Source organism: Solanum lycopersicum, chromosome 6 (assembly GCF_036512215.1).
Source record: "Solanum lycopersicum chromosome 6, SLM_r2.1".
NCBI classification, from domain to species: Eukaryota; Viridiplantae; Streptophyta; class Magnoliopsida; order Solanales; family Solanaceae; genus Solanum; species Solanum lycopersicum.
In genome coordinates, this window is record NC_090805.1 from 50,916,957 (window position 1) to 50,939,488 (window position 22,532).

The following is a 22,532-nucleotide window of genomic DNA, read 5'->3' on the forward strand; positions in this document are numbered from 1 at the left end:
CTTTTCTTCTATAAGTTCTTTTTTGTTTTGCTTATAGAATACGTCTCTTATTTGTCTTTCAATGTGTTATATTTTAGCTTTCTTCTGGTGGATACTACGGCCACTAATTAAGTGGTGTTCATGATCTTGTAATTGAATCTTGTATGGTGTCTTCCAGTTACGAAAGCCAAATAATTATTAACTACGAAATTGTCAAATATATCTCATTACCACCATCAGCAATGGTTCAAATTTATATAAAAACACGATGTAGTTAGAAATCTTAAATTCTGAATACACTCTACAATCTCACCCCAAATCCCTTTGTAAAATTTGCTGTAAATGATGAATGTATTGTTATTTATTGTTGACATAATGTCACCGTCCAAGTAATGAAAGTACAGAAAAAATGAAAAAAATATCAACGGAAAACCCCAACTTTTGTTGATTAGGCAATGATTTTAACCGACAATCCTTGTTGTATGAAGCTGGAACACCCGCCAAAGCATGATTTTAAAAGTTGATGGCATGTATTTCGTGCTGTTTCATCAACAGTTGGATATAAATGGATGGAACATCGCCCTGGACGATTTACAACACTTGCAGCAGCAGCAAACCAAATGCACCCAAACAACTACAGGAGAACTTTTTCCCATATATACCAAGAATGTGCGAAACATTGCACTCAGCAACCAGGCAGGCAAGCTCATGCTCGGATGATAATTTCTGGGTTTCAACCCACTGTTTTCGTCACCAATTGTTTGATTCAGATGTACGTAAAATGCTCCAATTTGGGTTATGCTGATAAAGTGTTTGATAAAATGCCTCTAAGAGATACGGTTTCTTGGAATGCCATGATTTTTGGGTATTCCATGGTAAGTGAATTGGACAAGGCACAATTAATGTTTGATTTGACGCCTGAAAGAGATGCAATTTCATGGAATTCTTTGATTTCCGGGTATATGCAAAATCGTAATTATGGGAAATCTATTCAAACTTTTCTTGAAATGGGAAGAGATGGTATTGCTTTTGATAGAACAACTTTTGCTGTTATTTTGAAAGCTTGTTCGGGTATTGAAGATTCTTGGTTAGGGATGCAGGTGCATGGGTTAGTCGTCAGGTTAGGTCTTGCTACTGATGTGGTGACGGGGAGTGCAATGGTGGATATGTATTCGAAATGCAAGAGATTGGATGAGTCGATATGTTTCTTCAATGAGATGCCTGAGAAGAACTGGGTTTCTTGGAGTGCTCTGATAGCAGGTTGCGTTCAAAATAATAAGTTTTCTGATGGATTACACCTCTTCAAGAATATGCAAAAAGGAGGAGTAGGAGTGAGTCAATCTACTTATGCTAGTGTCTTCAGGTCTTGTGCCGGGTTATCAGACTTAAAATTGGGTTCTCAATTGCACGGTCATGCATTGAAAACTGATTTTGGATACGATGTCATTGTAGCTACTGCCACTTTGGACATGTATGCCAAATGTAACAGTTTGTCTGATGCTAGGAAGGTATTCAACTGGTTGCCAAACCATAATTTACAATCTTATAATGCCTTGATTGTTGGGTTTGCTCGAGGTGATCAAGGATATGAAGCTGTAATACTATTCCGGCTTTTGCTGAAGTCTTATCTTGGGTTTGATGAAATAAGCTTATCTGGTGTATTTAGTGCATGTGCTGTATTCAAAGGGCGTTTAGAGGGAATGCAGCTACATGGGGTAGCTTGTAAGACCCCCTTTTTGTCCAATGTTTGTGTCGCAAATGCCATTATGGACATGTATGGCAAATGCGAAGCACCACAAGAAGCTCTACGTTTGTTTGACGAAATGGAAATAAGAGATGCAGTGTCTTGGAATGCTATAATTGCAGCTTACGAGCAGAATGGACACGAGGATGAAACTTTGATACTATTTTTCCGGATGCTTAAGTCAAGGATGGAACCAGATGAATTCACTTATGGTAGCGTTTTAAAGGCCTGTGCAGCTCGTCAAGATTTTAACACTGGCATGGTGATCCACAACAGGATCATAAAATCAGGGATGGGGTTGGAGTGCTTCATTGGGAGTGCTGTAATAGATATGTACTGTAAATGTGAAAAGGTAGAAGAGGCAGAGAAACTCCACGAGAGAATGAAGGAACAGACAATCGTTTCTTGGAATGCAATCATATCGGGGTTCTCATTGTGTGAACAAAGTGAGGAAGCTCAGAAATTCTTCTCTAGAATGCTGGAAGAGGGAGTAAAACCTGATAACTTTACCTTTGCAACAGTTCTTGATACCTGTGCCAATCTAGCTACTGTTGGGCTCGGAAAGCAAATTCATGCTCAAATTATAAAGCAAGAATTGCAATCAGATGTGTTTATAACTAGCACTCTTGTTGACATGTACTCGAAATGTGGGAACATGCAGGATTCTAGGTTGATGTTTGAAAAAGCACCAAAAAAGGATTTTGTCACATGGAATGCTCTGGTTTGTGGCTATGCACAACATGGTCTTGGAGAAGAGGCTTTGCAGATCTTTGAAAAGATGCAGCTTGAGGATGTAAGACCAAATCATGCAACTTTTCTTGCAGTCTTAAGAGCTTGTGCACATATAGGACTTGTTGAAAAAGGACTGCAACACTTCAATTCAATGTCGAATAACTATGGATTAGATCCTCAATTAGAACATTACTCATGTATGGTTGACATATTAGGGAGGGCGGGGCAAATTAGTGATGCACTGAAGCTTATTCAAGACATGCCTATTGAGGCTGATGATGTGATTTGGAGAACTCTGCTTAGTATGTGTAAGATGCACAGGAATGTGGAGGTAGCAGAAAAAGCAGCAAAGTGTCTCTTGGAATTAGACCCTGAGGACTCGTCTTCTCACATACTTTTGTCAAATATTTATGCTGCTGCAGGAATGTGGAAAGAAGTTTCTGAAATGAGGAAAGTGATGAGGTATGGTGGGCTCAAGAAGGAGCCAGGTTGTAGCTGGATTGAGATCAAGTCTGTGCTACACATGTTCCTTGTTGGTGATAAAGCCCATCCAAGATGCAACGAGATATATGACAACCTTGATGCATTGATATGTGAAATGAAGAGAACTTCTCAAATACTAGATAATGAACTTCTGCTCAGCTGTGAAGCTACAGAAGATGAGCTCTGATATCCATTTTCCGTATGCAGAGTTTATTGGCTGTAGACCAATTCAGTTTGAACATAGGATGGTTATTGATGGAGGTATGCAAGGGAAAGAAGCTTCGCTTCATGTTGACCCAAGGAAAAGCTTGGGCCAGCTTGGGATATCCGAGGGAGATATTAAGTTGTATGTGGTTGGTCACTGGACTTCATTTGAATATCGTCAGTTTACCAAATTACATGCACAGAACACTGAGTATATTTAGAGACAACAGTACTGTTTGACAAAATGCACTTGTGCTGGTAGGAGGAAATGAAATGATTGGGGAAATTGTCCTCCAGATTTATTCACGAAAAAGAATTGCTTCAAAAAGACAATTTACAGAAAATTAGAAACTGTAAAAATGGTTGGGACTGTAGTATTGGGTTTTCAACTATATTATTTATCTGAGGGATTTCAGTCTCCTGATTCTTGGGAAAACTTAAACATGGATGAAGCAACTGTTTTGGCTTAATGAAGAGATGTGTTTTGGTGCTCGACATAGAGTTGTTTACCATACTTTTCTGGAGTTCCATCTGTTTTATATACTGTAATCTCTACCCTTTTGGGGAAAGTCCCTCTTTTCCTAACAATGAACAACATAACAACAGTCGTTTAGTTGGTTTGCATTTTGCAGGTAGAATACTTAACTTTCATAGAAAGGAACCATACAATAAAGCAAAAAATTAAACAATTCTCGCTGAGATGCAAATGACCAGTAACTTACACCAACATCATCTCATAATCTTTACAAGAAGAATGTATAGCTTATAAATACCAAGCTGAATGCTAAACATCTTCGCAAAGCAATAAGGATCTGATCTTATAAACCCTGTAAAATTTACCTGATCAAATTGACTTAGACCATGGGGAACTGCTGTAAGACTATCACTCAGATAAAAAATCTGCCGTTGTGTTGTCAAGCCCTGTGAAACCAAAAGAAAAAGTCAAGAAACTTTCAAGTGCTGAACCCAAAATGGAAAAATTTATGCCCCTTTTTTGAGCAAATATGTGCTTCCATACTCCTAATCTGATCTTGATAATTACACTTTCTAGGGTCGACAGATAACTCGTGGGGTTTAACTTTGAGTTGGGAGTCCAGCTACCTTCTCAGATAAATGCAAAAATCAATAGTAAGTGAACTGCAAAGCAAAGCTTGAGACCGAACCCAGCCACTTGTTTGTTACCTTCAGAGAACCAAGAGTAAGCTTCTTAAAAAGATGAAAAATAGCCAATGGCAGGGACTGTTCAAGAGGAGATTAGGAGAGCAAGGGATGAAACAAAAAAATATACACATATTCTCCTCTTTACTCTGTTAACAGATAAAAAAGTAATATCTTCCAATATATTTTCTTGGATATAACTAGTAGGTCAAATTCATGTTTTCTTTGTATTTGTTTGATTGATAGGTCAACATGTAAACTCATAACCAAGTAAAATATTTATACAAAATAAGGAGATTTAGAAAACAATGATGCTTAGACCATTTGTAGGCTAGGCTAAGCAGGCATAGACAACTTTTAGATGCTTCGGTTTTGATCAAGAAGGAACTGTGACCACAAAAATAGTCATTTTGTTGCTCGTTTGTGTGTAACAAGGCTACAGAACTGCATACTGGTGGGCTAATCATCTTACAAAATAGAGCATTGTGCGAAACAACAGAACATGATGACATTTGACTTCCAAAAATGTCATATTAGTTGATCGGATCACAAACTGATCAATCTTTAATTCATCCAGTTGAACTAATCTAATTAGATAAAGATGGGCACCCAGATTGTGTGGAAGTGAACTTACCCCCTGATCCATTTACTACTGGCAAGCTGACATACTGAGGACATGACCCAGAAGAGACTCTACCACTTTTGATGATAGAACCACTTGCACAATCACGAGGCTGTAAAAGAGAAAGGAATTGAGAACCATATTCACATTAATGATAGAAATTGAATGATAGAAATTGGAGCTTTGGGGGTGATAGTCTCACAATATACAATCAGACATGTTTTGGTATTAAATTAAACAATAGATAGACGATAGTTTGACATAAAATTAACCAAGCAGCGATTAAAAAAAAAGAATTAAGGAGTCCTTTTATCTGCTAGCGATAAGATAAAAGAAATCGGAATGGAAGAACTGAATCGTCCACTTAGATTTGGACAAGCAAAGAAGTTAACTGCAAATACTGGTTGCACTATTGGAGTAAACATTAATTCTTGTCATGGACTAACAATGACATACATCTTAAATGAGGCGATAAATAGGGAATTTTTGGGGATGAAAAACTGACAATTTACAATAAGACATGTTTTTGTTAGTAACTTAAGCAATATACAATTAGATATAAGATTATCCAAGCAGATATTTAGAACTAAGAAGTCTGTCTTATCTGCAAACATGTAAGACGCATGAATTCAGAATGAAGGAGTGAATCATCCACTTCTAGATTCTATACTCGTGATATCTACTTATTAAATTTGGACAAGGAAAGAAGTTAACACCAGACACAAGTGCATCATTGAAGGACATACTAATTTATATCCTACACTACACAATGTCAGACATCTTAAACGAGGTCATCTACAAAATGGAAGTAGTGGGGATGATAATCTGACAATATATAACTAGACACGTTTTGATATCAAATTACACAAAAGAATATTAGACATAAGATTAACCAAGCAGAGATTTAGATTAAGATGTCTGCTTTATTTGCTAATATGTAACTTAAGAATTAAGATGAATGAACTTGGAAAGTAAGTACATAATCACCCATCTCTAAATTGCACACTCACGATATCTACATGATAGATTTGTACAAAGAAAGGAAGTGACAACAAACAAGGAGTGCATTATTGAAAGACATAATAATGATTTCGTTGCCTAAATAATGACAAACATCTTAAATGAGGCCATCCATTTCAATTAGAGGATTAGAGAGAACCAACCTGTAAATCCTTATAGAAGCATATTCTTAGTTCCTCCACCGCATCGCCTGAGCATATCAACTCTGGAGTTGCATGAAAGGCATTTTGAATGGCTGAAATGATGCCTCCCAGTGGATATTTCTCAGAATTTGAGGGTACATACCCGGCTTCAAACAGAATTCCCTGGTTAATTTCAATTTTTGAGTACATCAGTAGTGGACTCAACTACCAGGCAACCACACTATGTAATTATATTTTTTAAGAGGAACAACATATAACTTTTCAACCAAATGAAATGAAGCTGTAGTGACATTTCAAAAAGAAAAAAAAAACATCTGAACATGGAATGCTAAAGGAATGTTAAGTGATCCAATTCTTAACATATCCAGAAAGTTATGATGCAGTTTATTAAGAAAAAATTCATCACAGATGATGGGAAAGTGATCAGTTTTTCAGTATAATAAAGTCCAACTGCTAACTCTCTTGGTATATTTTGCATCTAAGGATACTCTAATGAGTAGTAAGTTATTGCAATGAAATTAATTCCAGAAGGCTGTTGTAAATGTAACCACAATCTTGTATATCTCATATTGTCGACGATCATCCATTTAAAAGTTTACATTGACCAAGGGGAATTTTCTTAGGAAAGATATCGATAACATATGTGATTTTAAGTTTTGACATAAATTATTAGCCAAGATATTCAAGATGAGCTATTAAGCTGCTGTTGTATCTGACACATAAAACAATTTCTTTGCCCCAGTACTGAATATATGCAAATAAGAACCAAGAACAACATACCCAGTGAAATCCCACTAGGTGGGGTTTGGGATGCAAATAAGAACCAATTCAAAGGTTAAATCTTATAGAAAATACACAAGGCAAAGTTTATTGGAGTAAATAAATAGAATAACAATCAACTTACAGTGACGTTATATTTGAAGTAAACATTCAAAGTCATCAGGAAGTACTCATACTCATCGTGGACAACTGGATAAGAACATGTCCCGTGTTTTTCTGCGAACGATGACATAAAATTATGAAAGATCACACTACATACAAAAGAAACATCTACTAGTCTGACTTTTGTCTCTATCAGATATTTATAAGTGTAAAAAACACAAAACTTTGAATTTTAGGTTGCAGTTGGTAGGTTGGTAATGTTGGAAAATAGGGAGGAGGAGCACTCTCAGTGACTCATTTTCTCTTGAAGACAAGTGGAGGAAGTGGTTCTCCTATACTTCACTCTACTTGCTTTCTCAATAAATAATGCTCTTTGAAGACAAGTGGACTTTTACCAACTTGACTTCATTTTGGCTAATCAAAAATAGCTATTATATCTGAATATTTTTGTAGGACTATCCTAGCATGTACCTATCATATTTTTTGGTCAAATGTACCTAGTTCAGTACATTTACCATCATTTATTCAATTCATTCCCATTTTTCTCAAATACATGTATTCAACTATACATATGTCCTAACATTAATATCCTAAGTACATGAACTAACTAAATTTATGTATCACACAAATCATAAACTCCTCTCTTTCAAGTGTCAAGACAATGTTCACATTTCAACAGGTAAGACCCCTATTTTATCCTCTCCATATCCTCCATATTAACAGTTAGGTGCTTGCTTCAGAAGTAAAATGACAGTTTATCCATCTGAAGTATTTTAAGGGTTCTATTTCCTGCCAGACAAGAGATAGGATAAAGGGCAAATAAGGTTATCCCACATTTAGTAGAAAAAATAACATTCCAGACTGGCCTTAACTTCAACTTAGTTATCCGCAAACTTTCAAATGATATTTTTTTTTTATTTTTGACTTAAAAAAAATGTAAAATGAGAATGCACAAGGACTATAAAATGTTAATGTAATTATATCTAGGAGAAGAAGGAACCAATAATGTTAGAAGATGTGAGAAATAAGGTAATTCCTATATTATACACCCTTCTGGTAAGTAAAGAATCTTGCTTCTCAATTCAATCAAAGATCTTGATCAAAGATCTTGCAAGATATATGTATATATAAACTGAATACAAAATAAGGCAAAGAGAGATTACCCCACTGAAAACGAATATCTCCAGAGTCAGCATAAAAGAAATACAAGAAGGACATGTTAGTTCCTTGAATTGTATCGAATTCTTTATCAATCATTAGTACAAGTAACAATGAAAAACCACCTCATGAGCCCAAAATGATCCTTTTTCGTGATGACAAGTTGAGGTGGCCTTGCAACTAAAAGAAGGCCAGTACTTCTTCATAGGCTTACGCAATGTTGAAATCTACAAAATGAATGGATATCTAAGCTCAAAAGACAATGTTTCAGACTCAGTGCTGGTGAATATTTATATAAATATGCAGTAGGAAATGGATGTCCCTTAGAGTTGAAGAAATAGAAGCTTCTTTATTCAGTCCCATCTGCTGAATTCTCAATATTCAAAATTAGCACAGATCCTTCTGTAAAGAACTTCCAGATGCTCATATTAAATATATTACTAATCAACTTGCCAGCAGAGATATTGATAGGCTTAACATTCTAACTGTATCTGCATACTTAAGCCAGAACTGTGATACCATTTCCCAGCAAAAATCCAAGGCAAGGACCTTAAATCAGTATCTTGAAAGGAGAAAGGCATTTAAAAGCTCCATAGCCCGCTAGTGTCAAGCACAAAGCTCTATTAAACTGCCCATTTTAGTGAAGAAAGAGCAGATGAAAGAGGTACCGAAATAATATAAATGTAATGCAATAAAAATAACGATAAAGGCAAGCAACAGTTATAGAGATTTACTGGCATGTATAGTTATTGTTTGACGATGTCTGGTCTGTGATAGAACCCATCGGTTTTGAGGAACATGTCTTAGCACATTGGTGCTGCATTGAACAACAATTGAGCGGGGTGCAGCACCTACGCGGGCTACGCCAACCATACACTCAGCTTCAGGGCTTAAACACGCCTTTACAACGCTGAGTTTTTTTGTTTTTCTTTTAAATATGAAAAGCCTTTACAATACTGTCTTATATCTAACAACAAAGGGTAGTCCAAAATCACTAACAAGAGCACATTAACTTTAAGGATTATCCCATTCATACAATTCAAAAAGTTAGACACTTGTTTGGATGAAGTATATCTTTCTGTTGAAATTATATTTTATATCTCTGAATAATCACAAGTTAATACAAAATACATTGCAAATCAAGTGTTACAAATAATGCATGCAATACACATGAAATTTTTGATAATAAAATTCAGAAAAGACATCCTTCTATATTAAGGCAAAGTTCAGGATTGATCAAAGGAGACTGAAAAAAGAAGCAGCACTTTAAACTTATAGCCAGTAGAATGAAATGAATGTTCAAACAAACAGATTGTACACCATGAAAGGCAAACTTATATGCAATCTAAGACTCTTCAACTAAAACCAGAAATAGGAATGAATGATCAGTCACAAAAATGCAAGTATGATGCTAGTAGTACATCAGGTTACTTTGCCGAATCCTAATTTCCGGAGTTATAAGCTTTGGGAACCTCCTTATGAATGGATAACAACGTTTGCAAATCCAAACAGTTCACATTTGTCTTAAAATTCTTCATTTGTTTGAAACTTATTCTCTGTGACAAGCGTTTCTGGATTTGGAGTCAACATGTTTTGACAAACAATATAAACAGATCTTCAGTTACATAATTCCCTATTAAATCCCACCAACACTTGCAGATGGGTGCATTATGGGTATGAATTATTGTAGCCTTCACAGCCAATAAACTGCTTTACCGTCAAAATATATGAATATATTTTGGGAACAAAAGCACGCGCCCATCTTCCATGAAAGAGCATGCTTCAGGTGTTTAACTAAACATTAACAGTTCTACCAATCAATTCTCCCTTCAAACCGGTATATATCTAAGCAACAACAGTTCCACCAGTTAAGTTTCTCTCCAAACGGTCCTCACGGAATAAAAAGGTGGTCCGGGGAACAGGGTTAGCAATATACCTGCTCCTTATCAAATTGGGGGCCAGAACAACATGCAGGCCACGTTCCGTCATTGTAATCAGCCCAAAGTCCATCTGAAGCAAGAGAAACCTTATTCAATTCTACCTCTCACATTGCACAACATGAAAACAAAATATATATACATCCTTCGCAACCGGAATAACTTACGAATAGTGAATATTGATGGTGAGTTTGAGCTGAAAAAAAAAACAGACAAAAAAAGGTAAGCCTCTGCTTTCAAATGTCATGAAACCCTTACAAAACACACAACTAGCTTAAAATTCCTTAGACGTGATATAATTTTACAATCTGAGAATAAATAGGCAAAATGAAGAAATCAATCGACAATTAGTCTAATTTTACAATCTGCCAATCAGCTGAATAACTAAGTTCTGCGAAAAATCATTTGAGATATGAAAGAAGAATAAAGAGAAGTACCGGCAACAGGCATTGGAAGAGCAACATTTGGTGGTATTCCGGCAAGCCGTGCCAGGCCATAAGAGAGATAGCTTGAAGTAATCAAACTCTCTCTGGTGTCCGGTTTGCCTGCGTAGCAATCCTTCTTCCACATCCCAACTACCGTTGATTCGGATAACGGAAAAAGCTCCGATGAGCAAAGGTAGCAATTGCATACAGAAAACCGCTTTGATTTTAAGGGAAGCCATTGCTCCGGACACTTATTATCTGTAAAAACTTCCAAGATCTCTCTCTTCTCTAGTACGGAGAAAATATAGTCTCCGGGATTGCCCGCTTCGAAGATCAGCGGCGGAAGACGGCGGAGTTAAGATCGTTGACGGAGGAAGATAATTTCGCGGTTAATTCTAGATTCTGTCATACTAAGCATCTTTCTAAGTTACTGTTTAATTAAATAAACTACTATTTACAGTACACTAATCCAGGTTTATAGTAAAATAAACCTTTCGTTCTTTTTTACTTATTTTGCTCGTAATTGGTACCCCTATTAAAAATAATAATTGAACACTATTATTTTATTATACTCCTATAAAATTGACGTTTAGATTAGTCTTTGAAAAATGATTTGAGAATGAGTAATTAGTATCGAATTAAAATATGTAAAAAAATAATAATTTTGATATGTTGAAAGTGACAAGTGAAAGTAAAAGATTACTTTTAAAATAACGGATAAGTAATGAAATAAAAGTGAACGAAGGAAGTAAAAGGTGATCATTTCAAAAAGTATCTGAATTAAGATAAGTAATTTTACGTTATTGACATGTTAGAGTTAAACACTCTTAAAATGTCATCAATTTACTAATTTTGCATAATTTGATCAACAATTTATTTCTCTATGTTATGAATTTGAATTATAGAATCAATCGTTAATGCTTAAAATATATGACTTGCATGATATATTGAGTGTGGTCTCTTTAATATTTTTTTTTTTAATGAAAAATTTTGATATAGTAATAAAGTTTATGTTTACGTGACTTACAAGCCACTTACTGAAATTATACTTAAATCAAGATAGATTGTTTATTCTTTACTAAGGGTTGGTTATATACAATTTTATGAGATTCATGTCGATTTTTGGAATCAAATGAAGGTCAAAAGACCACTTGATTAACTAAGGGACATACTGACATCTTCGCTTAATGCTATTTTCAGATTTAGCAGTTTATTAGGTCATGTATAATTTCAATCTAAATCAAACTCTTCATTGTTTGAGTTAGTTCCGAACTCGTACATTGAAGATCTCATTCGTTTTTGATAAATGCAGAAATTTTCGTTCATCTAAATGAAGATTTATCTTTCTTAGTTCTGAACACGTACATTGAATATCTATTTATTTTTGATAAATGCAGAAATTTTCGTTCAATTAAATGAAGGCTTATCTTTCTTACAAAACATCATTGAATAACATTATTTAGTTATTGTAGTAGCTACCAATAACCACTGCCATTTTTCACATTTTTTGTTAACTTATGTAAAATAGAGAAAATGGCGAAATACCGTTCTAATTTATTAATCAATTCTCAATTACGCATATATATCTTGATATTAGTGGATTTTATTTGAGGCAAAAATTAAAATAAGTTGAGTCGAAATTACTATAAACTCCTCCAGAAACCAGGTCAGACAGGGGCAATTAATGTCAACATCACACAGAGAAGAAACAGAGTCACGACATCGCCAGTAAAATAAAATATAAATATTACGATGTCGCAATAATAATAATAATAATAATACGCCGTAATTGGTGCCAATATTTTTTCAACTCTGTGAAATTGCCAAATTAGGGTTTCTCTTGGTTCAATTATACGGAGCTTACGGTGAATTTTTGCAAACCCTAAGCCCTAAATTTCGATTATTTTGATTCAGGAGAATCTTCAATTGGAAAACAGACGAGCTTCGTTCTTCAATTGGATTGGATACTCATCAGTTTGATCGAGTAAGCTATTTTTTCGTAGTTGGAGATTTGAATTCTCTATGTACTGATGTTAGATTGTGAAAGGGATCACGTAGTCATTAACTCCAAAGATCAATGTGTTTCGTCATTGATATTCAGATATATTGAAATTATGAAGCTCAAATTGTAATCGAATCAGCTTTTAATAAAAAAAATTTCTCTATTGTAAGTTGAGGTCAGGTCAACTCAGCTTATTTCTCCAACAGAAAGAGGTAAGTTGAGGTAAGTGTAATTCTCTCATCTTTCTGTTGGAGCAGTAAGTTGAGTTTTTTTCTTCTTTTTTCATTTTTATTGCTTAGTCTTGTCAAGGATCAAAGTGTTAATTTGAGTTGCATTCCTCAAGTGAATTATTGAAAATAACTAATCTTTAGGCTGAAAAAACTGGTTTGAGTTGCATGTGTGAAGTAACTGTTGGAAAAACCCATTCTTTAGGCTGGAAAACTGTTTTGAGTTGCATTTGCAAAGTGACTGTTGGAAAATTTTTTAATCTATAGGCTTGAAAAACTGTATTAGTTGCTTTTTTGAAGTAACTGTTTGAAAAAAACTAATCTTTAGGCCAATTATACACAATTTAGTGAGAGGCTGGACTTAGTGCAGTAGATAACATTTTCAGTTACTATAGACAATTTTTGGGACACTATGCACTCTAAATAACATAGCTGCCATTGTACACGGGAGACGCTATTCTTACGACCAATCTGAGTTTATTTTTTCCCTTTTCCTTATTATTTACTTCAATTTTCTTTTTGTTGTATCTATGCTTGATCAAATAAGACCTCCCCATTCACTTGAGAGTAGAGGTATAGAAATTGCATATGAAATGATCTCTCTGCCAGCTTATATATAAGTTCTCCTTAGTTGAACAGATAAAATCTGTCTTTCTTTCTGTTAGTGTCGCTTTTAGCACCGTTTATCTTTACTCTTGGTATTCTGGTTTGAACATAGGCGGTAGTAGCCCCTGCCAAATCCATGACATTAATGCAGTATTTATTTGAAAATGATTCTGACAAGGTTTATGAGCTCTATCATTTTGCACTATGGTTGTATTATGGTTACATTCTCCCAATTGTCCTCCTCCAATGCCATTTTGTTTGCATTCTAGTCATATGAGTAGATTGACCTTTGCTGCAATAAGATATTTCTGGATTGTCTTACCTACTGATGCTATCCAGGAAATAATGCTCTATTTATATACTTGGTGCTGATTGATGGATCCAGATAGCAAGAATTTTGGAAGAGGTAAGACTTTTACATGTTTACCTTTCTCCTGAAAAAATAAAAATAGGGACATACAGTCTCCTTGCTTGTTACACATCTTGACTACTGCATGTCTACTCATGCGACTAGTATGCAATTGATGAAGAATGCTATTTATTGCATCCATAGGCTCAGAATTAAGGTGAATGTGACACATTGATTGATATTCTTGTTCAGACTCCTGATGACGAATTTATTTGCTGCTGAAATTTTGTTTTATAGTCCTATTGCTCTAGTTCTTACTTGCAGGAAGTAAAGTTATTGTTTTATTGCCAACTCATTTAGGGCCAAGAGAACTCACAGGTGCTCGCGATCTTATTAGTCACTTCAAATTGTTGCCTCATTATGAGTTCTTTGGTAAGAGGTCGCTTCCATTGTCAATTTCCGATACACATTATCTTCATAATGTGGTTGGAGACACCGAAATTAGGAAAGGTGAGAAGATGCAGTTGGATCAGCTCACGCAGGATACTTCCTTTTCAAGAGAGACAAGTTCATGTATCCGGCCCTTTGACTTAGATGTCCTTAGAGAAGCCTTCCAACTACGTGAAACGGCTCCAGTCAATTTGTCTCCTGTAAGATATCTGCTTTTGAATTTGGATGATTTAACTCCATTTGTACACCTTCTTCTAAGCAACACTCTTATCCTTTATGATTTCTGAAGTTGGAGCTTTTGAATAGGGTTTCCTCATATGATGTGCTGAAACATAAATTGTTTTTTTCCTGTTATAATTGTTGCTGATCAGTAGGTCTTTTCATGGTGTTTGATAGTCTGACAAAGGCACCCCCACTATAGCTGGAAAATCTAAGAGCGAGATGAAAGACAAGGAGAAGAAGGAGAAGAAGCATAAAAAACACAAGGATAAAGACAAGGAGAAGGACAAAGAGCATAAGAAGCACAAACATCGTCATAAAGATCGGAGTAAAGACAAGGACAAAGAGAAAAAGAAAGATAAAAGTGGCCACAATGATCCTGGTGCTGAGCATTCAAAGAAACATGAAAAGGTATGCTGTCATCTTAACTCAAATGATTTTGTTTCAAGAATGATGATTCTCATGGTATGTTGTTACTTTTGAATATTGTCTTAGGTTCATGTTCAGAAGTTTAGAAGACTGGTTCAACATTATCTTAACTAAGTAAACTCTTTTGAAGTGTATGAAACTACAAATTTCACAACAGGTCTCAGTACCATTGGGCTGACTGTTGCACTTGCTTTTTTGAATTTATACTTGATAATTTAATCCATTTGTACATTATCCTTTTTTTTACAAGTTGCCTCTCTATGATCAAGTGGGAACAATGTTGAGACTAATTAAGGTTCAGCTTCCTAGGCACGAGCATGAGGTCTTTGAAATGAACTGCCACTTGACTTTTAAGTTATTGAGGCGATAAGTTGTTGAGTCTGGCCTGATTCTGTTTAGTTTAGTGATACATATATTTTAACTTGGTAAAATTCTGATCCACTCCTTTACTCTAAGAATAACCTAATGTGTGTAATCTACTTAATGCGGTGTTGACTATATAGTTTTTCTCTCTGATAGTTTGATACTTCTTTTTTTGTTATAAGTTCTTTCCGGGTGGGACCTATAAAAATTTTTTTTGCCGGGTGGTACTTAACTATTGAGTTGCTTTGTGGAAAATTCACCCTTGGAATTTGGCACTCAAAGAGTCATACTTCACTGTAATAAAACGGATAAAAGAACTCATTGATTTTGATCTTTTTTCTTAAACTGATTTCAGAAAAGGAAGCATGACGAGGAGGATCTTAACGGTGTCCACAAACACAAGAAAAGCAAGGTAACTAAAAAATGTTGGATTCATATAATATTTTTCTTTACTATATTTTGAACCTTCTTTTTGAGGAAAATTATAAATATGCAAACGTTAGTTCGTGCTATAAATTCATGTACACAATCTAAATCTTACACTTAGTATACATTCATTCACCTTTTACTAATTTTCCCTTCATCTTATCTGATTAAACGTTGCAGCACAGGAGCTCAAAGCTAGATGAGATTGGTTCAATAAAGGTAGCTGGCTGAATTGTGCGTGTGGTTGTATAATTTATGTTGTCCCAGATTTTGTAGTTGAGAATTTGGAGGGTTCCTTTATTTAGAATTGTGAAATATCAGAAGTTCATGTCCTGATCAATTCATTTGTTGAAGAACTTTATGGCATGCGCTGGTGTTGACATCTGTATCTTTATTTGAGTGAGACTGTTCCTGGGAAAAAAATTACTGGTCAGATGCATCGAACTTTTTTGTGTATTCATGATTGCAATCTGGCGGTTTTGATTTATATAGTTCAGTTTTCCCTCCCTCTTCTAAATAACCACCATGAAAAAGTAGGCATGCATCTAGTCTGGCCTCGACAGTGTGAAAGGAGGCATCTGCATGTCTGACAAAATGTTTTCCTGCCTGTTTCGTATATCTGATAAAAAAATTTCTTCTCATGGAAGTCAGGTGGAACTATCTTATACTCCTTTATCCTTTTTTATCTATCGTTTAAAGTTTTGGCACACGCATTGAGAAAACCATTTGCTATCATTAACAGAATGATAAGGGATATTTGACTAAGTTACCTGTAGCTGTTTCCCAAATGATTAGCTATTGACTATATCCGCCCTATTAGAGTAGTAAAGCTGGAACTGGAAAAAGAAATTAACCCTTTCTTGATTTCTGAAATGATAAATATTTTAGAACAATTTTTTTGGATAAAGAAGTTCACAATAGAAACAAGAAAGCATATCTTGGAAAATTTTAAACATTCATGAAACGGTTTGCTGTTAGAGATTCATTTTCATCTTGCAAAAAGACTGCGGAAAAATGTGTTATTGGTGCAGCCTCAAACTCATTATGGTAAGGTGGATATGTGATCATGGAAGTGTCTGAGGTGCACTGTCCTTGAGCATAAAAGATGTAAACTTTTGTCTGTGCTGTCCTGAATGTGCTGGTGGAGATATAAGGTGAAACTGGTCAAGGCTAGTTGGAAAAGAATGGAAGTTTCTAACCATACTGGAGTACTGCTTACATCAATAAAGAAAAGCAACAGAAGTTATCAAATGATATGCCTAACTCTTTAAGGTATTTTTTTATCTTCTATTTATTTATTATTATTTTGGCTCATTGGGATCAATTAATAATTATGTATACTTCTTTTGGGATGATTTTTTTGTCTCCAGTCTACATATGTATGTGTGTGCATATTAGTACTATACATTTTCAGTTGTGTGTTGTTGAAAATTGATCCCCTGATTAAGATGTGTCAGTAAACAAGTAAATGAACTGGACCAACTGAGCAACCATATCTTTTTTGCAAGTAACTGAGTATCTATTGAAGGAGGATCCTCTCCAACTTTGATGATGAATACGAGTTGGAACTTGGAAATTTGGCTACTTTAAAATGGATTTATGTGCAAGTCTCATGCACAAAAAGGAAGTCGTAACAAGTTCCCCGTCCTCCCGATGTTTCATCAACTTTGCTATTAGAATAATGGTGGAAAAAATTACTGAATAGCTGGTGGAATTATAAGAAAGAGAAATTGTAAGGTTTATATGTGTGTGTGTGTACAAAGGCTAAAAAGGACATGCTTGATGAGTATGCAATATTTGAATTAAGAACAACTTGCAGTGGTTGAAAGGTAGAACTTCTATTCAAATAAGCGTCCTGTTCAATCACTGCATCATTCTGAGTTTCACCTTAAACCGGTTTCTATAATGATCATCTGTTTACGCGCAACTAATGATTTTACAGTTTATTTGTTCATTACATATGCTGCTTAACATTGAAAACACATTTCGCCTCATTTGGAATTGAAAAGTTATTAGGTTTTTCTATATTAAGAAACATGTCAAGTGCTTTGATCTTTTTATGCTGTATTCAGTACTTCTTCTGTTGTGGATTTAAGGTCTCTGTGGCCTGATGTTCTTCACAAGGTAACTTTTCAATTCCTAATTTGGAGTGAAATGAAATGGAACGTTGGCACTGTGTGGAATTTTCATCACAAGCAAAGCATTTGAAGTAGTAATAAGAAAAGGGTAGTGTCAATAATCTTTTGTATTGGGCTTTTTGTTATTTTCCCTCTTTTTTTTCATGTATCATCTGCCAGTTTACTTGATGTAGTGTTCTTGATATCAACTTGGGTTCTTTACTAATAGCAGAGGTGCTGATTATAGTACTTTCTGTAGCTTAATATTTCTTGGCTTCCTGCATGCAGAATAGCCTCAGGATGAATTAGTTAAACGTCGTCATATATTATGGGCTCCCATTAGTTGGCAGTGATGGTGAGGAACTTGATCCATCTCCAGGTTTAGCAAGTTGCTGCATGCTGTTGTATGATTTTATGTTTCTCTCTTTTGAGGGCTCTTATCTCAAGGTTCAGTCCTAACCATTCGGAGCTTTGGGTAATAAAATGGGAAGGTTGAGATGAATGTTAATCTGCTCTTCTGTCATTTGTCTTCTCCATTGAGTTTGAAGGTTAACTTCTCAACAGCATTAAGCATCTGCAAAGAATTTTTTTAAAAAGGTGTCTCTTTATGGTCATGAATGGAATCTCTTCTTGTATATACTAGGATAGAATGAGATACATAACTCCTTTTTTGATGAAATCAAGATCTATTTTTTGTGTTTGGCCAATTTTATCTGTGTTGAACTTGGCTAAGCTAATTGTTACATGCTCCTAGTGATCAACATGTAAATTTTTGGCTTTTCTATTCGAATCATGGACTAAAATGTAGCCCTACTGCAATGTATGAGAAGTTTATATAAATAGGCAATGGAGATGATTTGGACTCAACTTTAGGCACTTACAATTGACTTGTGACCATATTGGTTTCGTTATTTGATCAAGGTCATGCTTGAATGCTTCTTTTGCTAGTCCGGTTGTTTGACCCAAGAAGCATGTCAATTCTAGTTCATTACTGATCTTTGACAGAAAAGAGTGAGTATTTGCTAGGTTCCTAGTTATAGCTGTAGTATATGTTGCTCGAGATGTTATACTCGTGTCAGATCCTCAAAAAGTACACTACCCCTTTCAACTTTGCTAGAGGAGTCTGAGTTCTCATGACAGAATGAGCATTGGTCCATAATTCAAATTTTGAATTGAACTAGTTATGATTATGATGATAAACAAAAATTGGAGCAGTTGTGTTGTATGAACAATAATGAAGGGAGCAGTAGTCTTTGTTGCCATAGATTCATTGCATGTAATTTGGTATGTGTACAGTTTAAGTAGGAAGCAAAAGCAGCTGTTATTAGGCTGGAAGAACATGTATTGACAAGTCACATCTGGATTTCAATTTTTTGTTTATAACTGCCGGTACATTGCATACATGGAGGAATCTTTCGCAATGTCATATATAAAAATAAAGAATTTAAGTTATATACACCGATGATAATAAGGTAAAATTTCATTTTTACCAAGTGATTAATGATTGATTATCATAGCGATTCACTTGTGAGTTGTAACTATCTTACAGTGACTCTGATTGTGTGAAAATATTTTACTCTTTTTTGACCCCTTTTTGCTTTGTCTTTTGTTTTCACTTTTCCATTTCAGTATTTCTAGAGATTTGACATCATTGTTCATTAATATTAATAGGATAATTAACACTTTTTTTTTGTGAATTAGATTGTGTTACTGCAGAAAAAACCTTTTTATGCTACGCTCCTAATAAAAAGTCATTAGCCACATCAAATCAAGAAAAAGACAAACTAATCAACTAAGATATAGTCATGACATGAGTCTTATATTATTAGTATCTAATGCTGGAGGAGAGACACGGGGGGAAAGGATGGGGGAAATCCTCCAGAGTGCGGATTTAATTCAAAACAGATATATTACACGATGACAAGCAAGAGTAAGAGTCATCTTGAATTAATTTTATCTTTTAAGTGTTTTTATGTTAAATTAAACTTTTAAACTCTTTTATTGTGTTGGAGTAAAATCAAAAACTATTTTAATCACTTAATTTTAAGTTAAACACAAAAATTAAGTCTTAAAACTATGGAGGCTCTTCATCAAATAAATAATTAAATTCACCACTTTGGTATTATTAATCAATCGTTATTAATTCCATATAAAACATACTACTAATGTTAAATTATTAATCGAGTGCGATGCTGAATAGGTGCAATAATGATGGAAGATTTTCTTTTAAAAATTATTTAAAGTACGGACAAATTTTAGATCATACAAAGGGGGAAAATGATAGAAAGATAAAAAAAGGTAATTATATAAAGAGAGATTCTCCACTAAAGTTTTTTTTGGTGTTTTAGGGCCTTTTTTTTTCTTTATCTTTTGGTATATTAATTGTAAAACGACTTCCAACTTTATGCAACGATAATGTTGATAATTATTGCAGTCAGTCATAAAAAATTGTCTGATATACTAAGCTTTTATTGTCGCAGAACTCAAAAATAAATCAGATTAATAGAAATTATTTTTACGAGTGAGATATGAAAAGAATAAGATGTACGTGTACACGAATTTAATTTTTATCTTTATAAAGTAAAAAAAATAAAATTTGATAAATATCGACTCAAAAAAATTATTTCTGGGACAAACTTTTCCAAATTGTTTACATATCGAACGGCTAGTAGATTCTTCTAACTTTTTTACTTATGTCATTGAGATATCATTTTTATCTTTTTTGTTACTTTAATACTTTATCATTTGTACTAAATAATTAAAATTAGTGACAAATAGTAATTATTATTGTGCTTAAATGATTAATTGTGTCTCTTACAATTATTTTGTTTAGTAAATAAATAGGAGCCTATATATGTGTCCATGCATTTAGCTCTACATTATTGGAAAAGTATTTGTCCTAAAGTCTAAAGACATTTTTTTTAAAAAAAAAGTTTGGTCTCAAATGATAATATATACAAACTTTATATTATAAGAAACAAATATAACAATAATGGGAAACTTGTCCAAAATTTTATTATATAGTTTATTCTTATTTTTCTGAAAGGCCTTTTGCATGTTTGTGAGTGTCCAAAATGGTTACTTCTTCCAATTCCATGAACTGATGAAGTGCTACAAATTCACATGATAATTGGACTCATTTGTCAGTTGTTTTTATGTTATCAGTAATCTCTCTGTCTCAATTTATATAATATTATTAATATAACATAGGTAATTATTTTTTTTCAAAAAATTGTAATTAATATCATTAATATGACATACTAAAATTGTGATTCATTTTAGTAAGGTGTACATTGATTCTTGATATATTCTCTTCACTATATCCTTCTTCTTTTTATCTGGATTTATTGTACTTAATTCGAGAATTTTTTAAAAATAATATATTTTTTTTCACAAAGTAATAATAAAATCTACGTATATTCTATCATTTCCAGATAACACTTATGAAATTTAATCACTGGTTGTTGCTGAGGATAATTTGTATGGTTATAATTTTTTCTATTATAAAAAATTTAAAATATAAAATTGCGTCATTTTCTTTTAGACAAAAACAAAAATTGATAAAAGTGTGATTGAGTACTAGATTATTACTTTATTCGGTCCCAAATATTACCACTTCTTTTGGACTTTTAGCAAAAGATAAATTTGTTCTAAAATATCTAAAAGATTTTTTTTTTCTTACAAAAAATCACTATTATAACTTCAATAAGTGAAGTATTAGTTAAATAAATGAGAAATATTATACGGATAGAAGATAATAAATGCATTAAAGAAATAGATCTACCTATCATCAGAAAACATTTAATTTATTTACTTATGTTTTGTCCGTTACACAAAAGTCTTCTCTAAAAATTACAATTTGCAACTTTTTACTTTTTAACTAAGAATTGTTGGTGTAATACATTAGTGTATAAAATAATTTTAAATATCCTTTTTATCTCCCACAAAAATTCGTATAAATTTTATATTTTTCAACATTGTAAAAGTTTTGTGTCTATAAAAAATTTAAATCTATAAAAGAAAAATGGATTATTTTCTCTTTGTTAACCTTGATTTTGATGATTCATTTTGAAACATAATATAATGTGCATTATTACTAGTTTATATACCTAACGTACGTGGGAGGTGATTTTATGTTGATTTAAATATTGGATAAGGAGAATACTAATGTCTATGAAGTTTTAAAAAATTATATTTTTTGGTTGTATAAAAATATTATTTGTAAATCATTGTCGGCCACATTCTTCTGTATAGTCAAATTATGCTGCTTTTTTTTTTAAAAAAAATAATAATTGTATAATCCTACTGGTGTCTTCTAGGAATATATATTTACTACTTCAATTTATTTATAATCAATAAAATAATATTAATGCAATGTAAGTATGAACCATGCAGCGCAGCATCCAAAATCCACTACTAATTAATAAATTAATAAATCACATTGTGCTTTCTGTTCTTTCAAGAAAATTAATCAAGTTTAAATTATTGTTCGTCTACAATTTAATAATGTCATTATGTATTTAAGAAAATAACTTTTTATGGTGCTTCACCTACACCCCCCCCCCCCCTTTTTTTTTTACATCCACTTCCATTTCTCGACGAAACGGATTCGAACTCTAAATTCGCGAGTGATGCGCTTCATTCTATACTATTTATGGGTGCATCGTTAATTATACTTGATTTTTGTTAGTTTCTCAAAATAGATACGCATATGTACATATGATTATTAACGAAATTAATGAGTTCATGTGTATCCTCTCGTATGAATGTGGATCTACCTCCGCTTATTTGACTGAGTAACACATCCAAATCTATTAAAATTGTGTCGGTGTTTGAGATATGACACTTGTGTCTGAC

General features: G+C 33.7%; 3 protein-coding genes across 4 annotated transcripts; 2 read left to right on the forward strand and 1 right to left on the reverse strand.

Moving 5' to 3' along the window:
• Positions 1-57: 57 nt before the first annotated feature.
• LOC101264944 (pentatricopeptide repeat-containing protein At3g02330, mitochondrial) lies at positions 58-3,766 on the forward strand. Its single transcript, XM_004242496.5, has one exon. It carries the CDS (start codon positions 549-551, stop codon positions 3,123-3,125), a length of 2,577 nt encoding a protein of 858 aa, XP_004242544.1. The 5' UTR covers positions 58-548; the 3' UTR covers positions 3,126-3,766.
• A 45-nt stretch (positions 3,767-3,811) lies between these two features.
• LOC101263127 (ribonuclease 2) lies at positions 3,812-10,960 on the reverse strand. The gene is made up of 10 exons (XM_010324806.4): positions 10,500-10,960; positions 10,230-10,258; positions 10,062-10,135; positions 8,251-8,352; positions 8,131-8,134; positions 6,990-7,081; positions 6,086-6,247; positions 4,935-5,034; positions 4,244-4,324; positions 3,812-4,063 (listed from the first exon to the last, which is right to left on the reverse strand). The coding sequence occupies exons 1-9, from the start codon at positions 10,724-10,726 to the stop codon at positions 4,248-4,250; spliced, it is 867 nt and encodes a 288-aa protein (XP_010323108.1). The 5' UTR covers positions 10,727-10,960; the 3' UTR covers positions 3,812-4,063; positions 4,244-4,247.
• Positions 10,961-12,249: 1,289 nt separating this feature from the next.
• On the forward strand, positions 12,250-16,045 carry LOC101264640 (mediator of RNA polymerase II transcription subunit 19a). Of its 2 annotated transcripts, none has more exons than XM_004242414.4 (6): positions 12,250-12,471; positions 13,662-13,728; positions 14,032-14,321; positions 14,518-14,751; positions 15,488-15,544; positions 15,739-16,045. In XM_004242414.4, the coding sequence occupies exons 2-6, from the start codon at positions 13,698-13,700 to the stop codon at positions 15,787-15,789; spliced, it is 663 nt and encodes a 220-aa protein (XP_004242462.1). In that variant the 5' UTR covers positions 12,250-12,471; positions 13,662-13,697; the 3' UTR covers positions 15,790-16,045. The 2 variants fall into 2 exon arrangements, with proteins under 2 accessions (XP_004242462.1, XP_010323107.1); XM_010324805.3 differs by having other exon boundaries at positions 12,251-12,471; positions 15,744-16,045.
• Positions 16,046-22,532: the final 6,487 nt, after the last annotated feature.

What these genes read in the sequence shown, in the direction of transcription:
- LOC101263127 (XM_010324806.4), bottom strand. Translation starts at nt 10,726, where the DNA reads ATGGCTTCCCTTAAAATCAAAGCGGTTTTCTGTATGCAATTGCTACCT. An exon ending in ACTTCAAATATAACGTCACT is followed by an intron (nt 6,248 to 6,989) that starts GTAAGTTGATTG and finishes GAAATTAACCAG; the next exon opens with GGAATTCTGTTTGAAGCCGG. An exon ending in AGTAGTAAATGGATCAGGGG is followed by an intron (nt 4,325 to 4,934) that starts GTAAGTTCACTT and finishes GGTTCTCTGAAG; the next exon opens with GTAACAAACAAGTGGCTGGG.
- LOC101264640 (XM_004242414.4), top strand. Translation starts at nt 13,698, where the DNA reads ATGGATCCAGATAGCAAGAATTTTGGAAGAG. An exon ending in ATTCAAAGAAACATGAAAAG is followed by an intron (nt 14,752 to 15,487) that starts GTATGCTGTCAT and finishes AACTGATTTCAG; the next exon opens with AAAAGGAAGCATGACGAGGA. An exon ending in ACAAACACAAGAAAAGCAAG is followed by an intron (nt 15,545 to 15,738) that starts GTAACTAAAAAA and finishes TAAACGTTGCAG; the next exon opens with CACAGGAGCTCAAAGCTAGA.
- LOC101264944 (XM_004242496.5), top strand. Translation starts at nt 549, where the DNA reads ATGGAACATCGCCCTGGACGATTTACAACACTTGCAGCAGCAGCAAAC.